This window comes from Hipposideros armiger, unplaced genomic scaffold, assembly GCF_001890085.2.
Source record: "Hipposideros armiger isolate ML-2016 unplaced genomic scaffold, ASM189008v1 scaffold_919, whole genome shotgun sequence".
Lineage (NCBI taxonomy): Eukaryota > Metazoa > Chordata > Mammalia > Chiroptera > Hipposideridae > Hipposideros > Hipposideros armiger.
In genome coordinates this window covers 1-9,151 of record NW_017732269.1, presented here as the reverse complement: position 1 = coordinate 9,151, position 9,151 = coordinate 1, and the positions used below count along the sequence as shown (strand labels likewise).

General features: G+C 43.2%; 1 protein-coding gene across 2 annotated transcripts in view; it reads left to right on the top strand.

The window, feature by feature from the left end:
• The window catches only part of IARS1 (isoleucyl-tRNA synthetase 1), a 77,256-nt gene extending 74,701 nt beyond the window's left edge, over positions 1–2,555 (top strand). Inside the window, exons 28-30 of one of the 2 annotated variants that reach the window (XM_019630524.1) lie at positions 513–608; positions 1,408–1,584; positions 2,413–2,555. In XM_019630524.1, the coding sequence (XP_019486069.1) occupies positions 513–608; positions 1,408–1,584; positions 2,413–2,532 (393 nt within the window). In that variant the 3' untranslated portion in view covers positions 2,533–2,555. The remainder of the gene's footprint in view (positions 1–512; positions 609–1,407; positions 1,585–2,412) is intronic. The other variant, XM_019630523.1, reaches the window with a different exon arrangement.
• Positions 2,556–9,151: the final 6,596 nt, after the last annotated feature.

The following is a 9,151-nucleotide window of genomic DNA, read 5'->3' as shown; positions in this document are numbered from 1 at the left end:
GCAGTGGATGGGGGGAGGGGGGTTGTTACTTTGTGAGGGTGAAAAGGGTAACTATTGCATTGTTCTGTACACCTGAAACTAACAATAAAAAAAAATAAAATAAAATAAAATAAACCAAATAATAATATTAAAAAAAAAAAGTTGTGCTGCTGTCAGGGCTTCATGACTGTTGATCTTATGCATCAAAAGAGTTGGTATTATTTATTAGATAGACAAACAGCAGAGTTACATGAGAGACTAACAAAGCCGGTCTCAGGATCTCTTATGAGCAGCATCCTGAGGAAGAAAAGGAAGCTGCGCCTCTCTCCAGAGAGGAAGGAATCCCTGCTTACAAACAAGAACTTGAACTGTGAAGAATCTGCATTAACAATGTCCTTTGCTCAGTTTTTTGAATAAATAATGCTGCATATTAGACTTCGGAATTTAGTTTTAAATAGTGTTTTGCTGAGTTTAAAAAGAACCATTTTTCCTTATTTGATTCCTGGCATGGTACGCTCTGTTCGCTCCTACAGGTTTTGGTTCTCTTAGATGTCAGCCCTGATCAGTCAATGGTGGATGAAGGGATGGCTCGGGAAGTCATCAATCGCATCCAGAAACTTCGCAAAAAGGTTTGTCAGATTAAGAACAAGCTACTGTTTTGGGGTTTCATTTGTTTTTTCATTATGGTTGTTGGGAAGCATGGGAGAGGTAGGTAATATAAACAGTAGTAACAGATTAATGATAATTAGTTACTAATCTGTAGTCCATGCAGATCGCACTCTGCAGGAAAGTTAGGCCCTTTCCTCTTCCCACTTGTTCACTCCCCAGCTGGACATGGCTCTTTTGTTTCTCTAACCAGGAGTTTTCATCCAACCTGTGCCCCTTGTTCTCTTCTTTCAGTTCCTTGGGGCTTCCACAAAATCATCTGAATCAATAGCCATCCTGACTGGTGCAAAAAGTCATCAGAGATTACTGGGTTTCTCTGAAGAGAGCAGAGGTGCAGTCAAGTCAGCATAGAAGGGCTTCTAGCTCGGTGGGGAGATTGTTGGATCTGGACAGAGGGCTGATTCTTCTTTATCTGGGAGCTGAGGGTCAGGGCAGGCACACAGAGCCCATTGACTGCCCCCCGCCAGATGCGAGAGTTAGGAGAGCTCCCACCAGCCCTCTATAGGCCGCGTTTTAGGTCTGTGGCTCAGGGTCTGAAGAGGCCACTTTCAGCAGACACGCAGGCTGCTTGTGAGCTCTGTCTCAGTTCAGAGCTTTGAGTGGGCTCTCGCTGTGTCGCTCCTTTGTTTCAGAGGAGGACTGGGCAGGTGACTGTACCTTTTATAATGATTCAGGATGCAGTTGTCACCCCTTGTTCAACAGCACCTTACATTTTGATTAACAAAGTGCTTCCCTTTTTAAATTTTCTGTATGTGCTTTCAGTGCAATGTGGTTCCAACTGATGAAATAATAGTTTATTACACAGCAAAGTCTGAAGGAAAGTATCTAAATACCATTATTGAAAGCCACACGGAGTTCATATGTGCCACCATAAAAGCTCCCTTGAAACCATATCCAGTTCCTCCATCAGATAAAATCCTTATTCAAGAAAAAATGCAGGTAAGTTCTGAGTTCTGTTGAACTATTAAGACATTTAATATTAATTAGATTTTATGTTAAGGTTGTTTAGTCACACCTTGAGATTCTGTCCCCTCAGTAGTGACTGATACAGTGCCCAGTCCTGAAGTGTTGCTCTGGATGGTGGTCAGCAGGGTCAGAGAGACGATGTCCAGAATAGGAGACAGGGTGGGAAGGTAGAGCTGCTCTCATGACAGTTCTCTTGGGGAAGTTCACCAGGAAGTACATAAGAATTGTCAGGAGATCAGATGGCTATATGGGCCTGTTGCACCTAAAACTAGAAAAGTCAATATTGTGGATTCTGGAAATTATTGTTAAAGTAAATGTCAATTGACTTGGAAAGCGGTTAACTTTTATGGTAGTAGGTTATACATAAAATTACAATTTCATTTTTTATTGGTACTTTTTAGATGTAACTATGGAAATCTGGTATCAAGACATGGCCAAAGTTGGTTATTTATAACAAGCAAAGAAATTCTGTCAGTCAGTCATTTATTCAATCACTTGCTCCTTGTCTTGTTCCAACTTTATGTGGGACAAATAAGACAGACAAGCAAGGGCTGAAAGTGACTGTTTTCAGCGGGGCACTTTACAAGATGGTTTCATTTTCTATTTTACATAGTTTAAAAAAAAGGTAAAAAGAAAAAAATGAGGGAAGAATTGCAGCTCTTGACTGTTTTAGTGACATGATTAAATATGCTCTCAGAATTGTATAGACCTCTTGTTCGTAGAAGAAATACTTGCTATGTTAGTTGGTGACACTGTGATCAGATGCTGTGGTTACGCTATCACATGTTCCCTTGTGCTCAGTTAAAGGGGTCTGACCTGGAAATTACACTCACCAGAGGATCATCCGAGCCTGGCCCTGCTTGTGCATATGTCAATCTTAACATTTGTACACATGGCAGTGAACAAGGTAAGAGTGCGTGAATTCCATGGTTTGTACTCTATTTTTTAGTTAAACCTATGAATATCTATAAGACTATTATTACAAGATTGGTAAAATCTGGTAACTTTTTAATTGTCATCAAAATGAGCCCACAAAAGTAAATTATTGGATTTGCACTACTAGGAAGATGGAGTAGACATACTTTTCCCTATTCCCCCCACAAAGTAAAGGTAAACACCCTGTGCGTTATATATAAAAACCAACATTGTACTGGTCTCAGTCTATCAATAATCAGTGTTGTTGGTGGACCAGCCCTTTTTGTTCATATTATGATTGCAAGACATTCTTGAGCAGTGACCATCAGGAAACTTTGAAAAGACACAAGTTTATTACTTATAAAACATGGAAATACACAGCTTATCTGAGGCCACACAGTAAGGTCGCAGGGCGGGGAGAGAGAGAGAGAGAGAGAGCGAGAGAGAGCGAGAGCGAGCACACACAAGCACACACATGCACAGGCCTGGGGTTCAGCTTTTCTTGGGGTCAAGGGTGGGGGCCTAGGGTTTCACAGACTCACTCTTTATTGGTGAACTTAAAACATAAAAGTGCTCATTTAAAGTATGGGAAGAGAACACAACAAGTAGCCCAAATGATTAGTTATTGAAATCAACCAAGATCTCTAAAACAAAGGAGCCTCAGTGTGTGGAGGCGGTCTGGCTCAGCCTGACTTTTTGTCTGGTCATGTGGCTGGCAACGTGTTTATTGGAGATAGCTGGCTTTGAAATGGATGCCTAGGCAATCAAAGCTTAAATCAAACACTTGCATTTCAAAAAAGGGGAGAGAGGGAGGGAAGGAAGAAAGGTAGGTAAAAGAAAGGAAAGAAAAGGAAAAAGGGTAAAGGAAAGGAAAGTCAGGGCTTGCGCTCTGAAGACTCTAAAGGTGGAGGGAAGGACACAGACCAGCTAGGGACCTTGGGACCAAGCAACCAAACAGACTGTGTTCTCTAGTTTTCCTTTTGCCTCATCTGTATCCCCTAATTGGAGTTGAAGATGTCAGCCATCTGAAAATGTCAATAAGCAGGGACAAAAACACCCCAGCAAAATCCTGTTCTCTCTAGACGAAGGACCAGGAGAAGGGCAGCCTAGCAAATCAGAAAACTTTTATACAATACTCTCCTCCAGCCAAACACAACAGAAAAATATTATGGCCCCACTACCACTTACACCAGCAAAGGCCAGGTGGGGAGCCTAGACTTCCACCTTTGGCAGGCTGAGGAGCCTCAAGCCTTTACTGCCATGGTGGTGTCAGAGAAGACTAAGTAGGGAGCTGGTGTTGTCATCCTACCTAGGCAGTAACCAGTCCCTCTGCCCAGTAGTGTCCGTGTAGTTCATGTGGAGAGCCTGGACTTCCATCCTCACCAGGCACTAACAAGGCATCTCTTTCCTTCACCTTTGCCCAGTGGTAATAAGGCCACATACCCCCATCACTCTGATGAGGTATCAATGAAAGCCATGTGGGGAGCAGTAAGGAGGCACTTCAACTCTTCACAGCTAGAAAGGTATCAGTGGAGGCCTAGAGAAAAGTGTGAACTCCATCCTCAACACTCTCCCCCCGCGCCCCCCTCCAAAAAAAAAAAAATGACAAGGAGTCCTAACCTCAGTGTCAATGATAGGGAACCTCTACTTATCCTCCCACCAAGCAAAAATGAAGCAATGCCACTTTTCCCCTGCCAGTAGGATATCAAACAGTCAGCTAAACTAGAGGGTTTAAGTAAGAACCAGAGTCTCATAAAACCTAACATGTCCAGGTTTTAATTGAAAATTACACTCATACCAAGAACCAGGAAGATCTTAAACTAAATGGAAGAAAGACCATCAATACCAAGATAACAGAGATGTTAAAACTTATCTGACAGAATATAAAGCAGCCATTAAAAAAATGCTTCACAAGACAATTACAAATACAATAGAAACAAATGAAAATAAAACCCTCAGCAAAGAAATAGAAGACATAAAGAATCAGAATTTTAGAACTGAAAAATACAATACCTAAAATACGAAAACTCAGTAGATAGACTTAACAGCAAAAGAGATGGTAAAGAATCCGTGGACTGAAAGAACAATAGAATTAACCCACTCTGAACAACAGAGAGTTTATAAAAATAAACAAAGCCTCAAAGATCTGTGGAATAGTAAGTTTAATATTCTTGTCACTGAATTCTGGGTAAAAGAGAAGGACAGGACTAAAAAAGTATTCAAAGAAATAATGGCTGACAGCTTCCTAAATTTGGCAAAACACAAAAACCTACAGATTCAAGAAGCTGAGGGAACCACATACAGGATAAACCCAAAAGAACCTGCATCAAGACGTAGCATAATCAAACTTCTGAGAACTTAAGGTAAACAAAATTTCTCATCAGAAACCATGGAGGCCAGAATGTAAAAAGACAACTTCTCTGTACTAACTACCCAGAAGTTTACATCAAGCAAAAATATCTTTCAGGATGAAAAGAAAAATTATGACATTGTCAAATTAAGTAAAAGAGTTTGTTGTTAGCAAGACTTTTCCTAAAAGAATAGCTAGAGGAAATTCTTAAAACAGAAAATTATACAAAAGGGAATTTAGGGACATCAGGACAGAAGAAAGAACAATGGAAAGAGTCAAAACATAGGTAAATTCAACAGACTTTCATTCCTGAATTTTTAAAATTATGCTGGTTAGTTGCAACAAAAATTATTAACATTTCTGTGCATGTGCAAGAAATGTTTAAGAAAGTGATAGATAAGTAGGGAAGAGCAAAGGAATGTAAAGAGAGGTAAGGTTTTTATACTTCACTGAAACTGGTAAAATGTCAAGACCAGTAGACTAATAATTATATAATGTATAACGTACCACCTGGTGCAACCATAAAAAGGAGCCTGTACCAGAAGATACATACAAAAGCACTAGACAAAAATGGAATTCTAAAATACATTCAGAAAACTCACAGGAAGCTTGGAAAAAGAAAACAGAACAGGGCCGGCCGAGTGGCGCGATGGTTAAGAGCTCGCTTGGGACGCCAGAGGGCCCCGGTTCGGATCCCGCATATGAGGGCCAGTGAACGCTGCCCTCCACAGCTAAGATGCGTTCAGCTCAACCTGGAGCTGGGCTGCCGTGAGTCGCTGGCGACGGTGACGGCGTGGGCTGCAGTCCCTGTGGCAGTGGGTTGCCATGGGCTACCGTGTGTAGCCAGCGGCCGGCAGCCAGCGTGAGCGGCCAGCCGCCGCAGTGAGCGGCCGTCCAGAAGCCGGCGACTGATCTGCCTCTCCAGGGAGGAGCGCAATGATGGTGCCAACTTGGGCAGGTGAAGCGACGTCCTCCACAGCTAGACTGAAGAACAAANCGGCGACTGATCTGCCTCTCCAGGGAGGAGCGCAATGATGGTGCCAACTTGGGCAGGTGAAGCGACGTCCTCCACAGCTAGACTGAAGAACAAAACGACAGCAACTTGCCTGTTCCCCTTCCCCAATCCCCCAGCACTGTTCCCATCCCCCCAATTCCCCAATAAAAAAAATAAATAAAAATAAAAATAAAAAAGAAAACAGAACAAATAGAAAGCGGGAAAATAAGTTGGAAGACTTAAGCTTAATATCAGTAATTACATTAAATGTAAATGGTTTAAATTGGCAGAGTGATAAAAACACATTACCTGGCTATATACTGTATATAAAAGAGTCTTCAAACTGACAGTATAGGTGGGTTGAAAGTAAAAGGAGAGAAAAAGAGATACCATGCAAACATTAATCAAAGTAAGCAGGAATTTTTATGTTCATTTCATTATTGTATATTTCATAACAAAGAAAATCGCCAATGACATTAAAGAATGATATAAATGTCAATCCACAAGGAAAATATAATGATCATAACTGTGTAGGGACCTAACCGAACTGCAGAATACATGAAACCAAAACTAATAGGTCTTGAAGGAGAATTATAGTTTGAGAATTGAACATACCTCTTTGAACAATTGATAGAACAGCTAAACAGAAAATCAGAATCTAAACATTGATGGACTACCCCATCCAACAGCAGCAGAATTCACATTCTGTTCAAGCTCCCACAGCACATTTACCAAAATACATTATAGCCTGGGCCTTAAAACAAACCTCAACAAATTTAAGAGTTGAAGTCATATAGTGTTATGTTCTCTGACCACCATAGAATCAAACCATAAATGTGAAACAAAAAGATAAAAGTAAAACCTCCATGCACTTGGGATGAAACGTCATACTTCTATATAACCTATGATCAGGGGAGAAGTATCAAGGAAAAATAAATAAGTAAAGCTGAGTGAAAGGGAAAATGAACATATCAAAATATGTAGGGTGCAGCTAATTTATATGTCTAAGGACTAACATTATAAAAGAAGATTTTGATGACTGGAAGAGGTCCAAGATGGCAGAGTAGATCAACGTTGTGCTTCCCTCCTCCTGAGACATTAAAATTACAACTAAATTATAGAACAATCAACCTGGAGAACCATCTGAAGTCTAGCTGAACAGAAGTTCTATAAGAATATAAAGAAGAAGCCACATCGACACTGGTAGGAGAGGCAGAGATGTGAAACAAGCCAGCCCCACACCTGCGTATGGTGGTTGAGAGGAGCGATATCTCAGCCACAGAGATCCCCACCAAAGGAGTGAGGGACCCAACCCAGAGTACTGTTGCCTCCACAAAATCTGGCAATGAAAAATGTTGGGGAACCCAACTGTCCGGGTGAGACGGAAAGCTGCAGGAAACACAGATGTCCTCTTAAAGGGCCTGTGCATAGACTCATTCGCTTGCAGGCCCTCACCCTGGGCTTCATCGGACGGATAGTGACTTGGGAGGAGTCAGAGACATAAAGGGAGAGACTGAGTTCTGTGGATTCAGGGCAAGGACTGAAGGGACATTTGCCATTTTTCCTGTGTAGATAGATTTTTCTCATGTAGCCTGCATGGGTAGCACCATCATTCCTGTGTTGTGCCCTCCCCCACATGGCCAAACCTGAATCTGCATTGGCCTGATGAGCTCCGCTCACTCCACCCTGGTGACTCCCTGGGACCCCACCTCACCCAATTTGTGCAATGCCACAGGCATATTCTCAGCCAGCATCCAGCCCTGCCCACCTGGCACTCTTTCTTGGACAGCTCCCATGAATTTGCAGGCCACAGGTGGGTGGCAGCTAGTCTCAGTGTGCTCTGAGACTTGCTGAGTAGCTCCAGGCTCAGCACTGCCACCAAACCAGAATATACATTAACCTAGTAAACACAACTCTTGCCACCCTGGTGAATCCCTGAGACCCCGCCTCACCCAACTCAAGTACTGCCTGAGGCTCTATCAGCAGCTGAGCCTTGCGGGAGTTGGCAGGCAACAGCATGCCTCGGGGTGCCTTAGGCTTTTTATGGAGCTACTGGTACTAGTGGCAGACATTCTCAATTCTCAGCATGGCTTCTCCCATGCGTGCCAGGTCCAACAAGGAGCAGCCAACTGCGGATCACTTTGTACCACCTACAGTTAGTCCCAGGTCAAGGCAGTCACTGACCAGGGCCTGCACTGGAGCCTCTACCAAGATGCCCCAGAACCAACATACCTAGAAGTTGGCTACAGTCCATAGCAGAGCACCACACAGTTAGCCCCACAAGCGGCATATACAAAGGGCGGTCTCAGCAGGTACCGGAGCTTGCTGGGGCAAATCCCACTCCATGGGGTAAGCCCCCTACACAGCAGCCAGTAAGCTGTGGATGTGGACAAAACCCACAGAGCCAGTCAGCCTGAGGGTCAGTCTTACCCACTGACATGCCAATAGCAACCAAGTCTCAACTATAACAGGAGGGCTCACATTACCCACACAAGGAACACTCCTTGAGCACCCAGAGCAGGTGAGGAGGGAGACTGCGCTACTGGACGTCACAGGCCCCCTACTACATAAGGCCACCCAGCCAAGACTGGGAGACGTAGCGGTTCTACCTACAACATAGAAACAAATCCAGAGAGGCAGCCAAAATGAGGAAACGAATATGTCCCAAGGGAAAGAACAGGAGAAAACTAAAAAGAACTAAATGAAATGGAAACAAGCAACCTACCAGATACATAGTTCAAAACAATGGTTATAGGATGTTCAAGTAACTTAGAGAAAGAATAGATAAACTTAGTGAGAACTTCAACAAAGAGATAGTAAGCATAAAAGGAGACACAGAAACCATAAAAAAAGAACCAGTCAGAAATAAAGAATACAACAACTGAGATGAACAATGCACTATAAGGAGACACCAGCAGACTAGATGAAGCAGAGGATCAAATCAGCGATTTAGAAGACAAGGTAGCAGAAAACACCCAATTGGAACAACAAAAAGAAAAAGAATCCAAAAAATGAGGATAGTTTAAGAGACCTCTGAGGGCCAGCCGAGTGGCGCGTTGGTTAAGAGTTGGCTTGGGACGCCAGTTCTGAGCAGCAGGGCCCCGGTTTGGATCCCACATGAGGGCCAGTGATGCTGCACCCTCTACAGCTAAGATGCTGAACAACAGCCTGACCTGGAGCTGGGCTGCCCTGGGTTGCCAGCGACGGCTTAGGCTGCAGTCCCCTGCTGCAGTGGGCTGCCATAAGCTACCATGTGTAGCTGGCAGCCAGCGTGAGCGGCC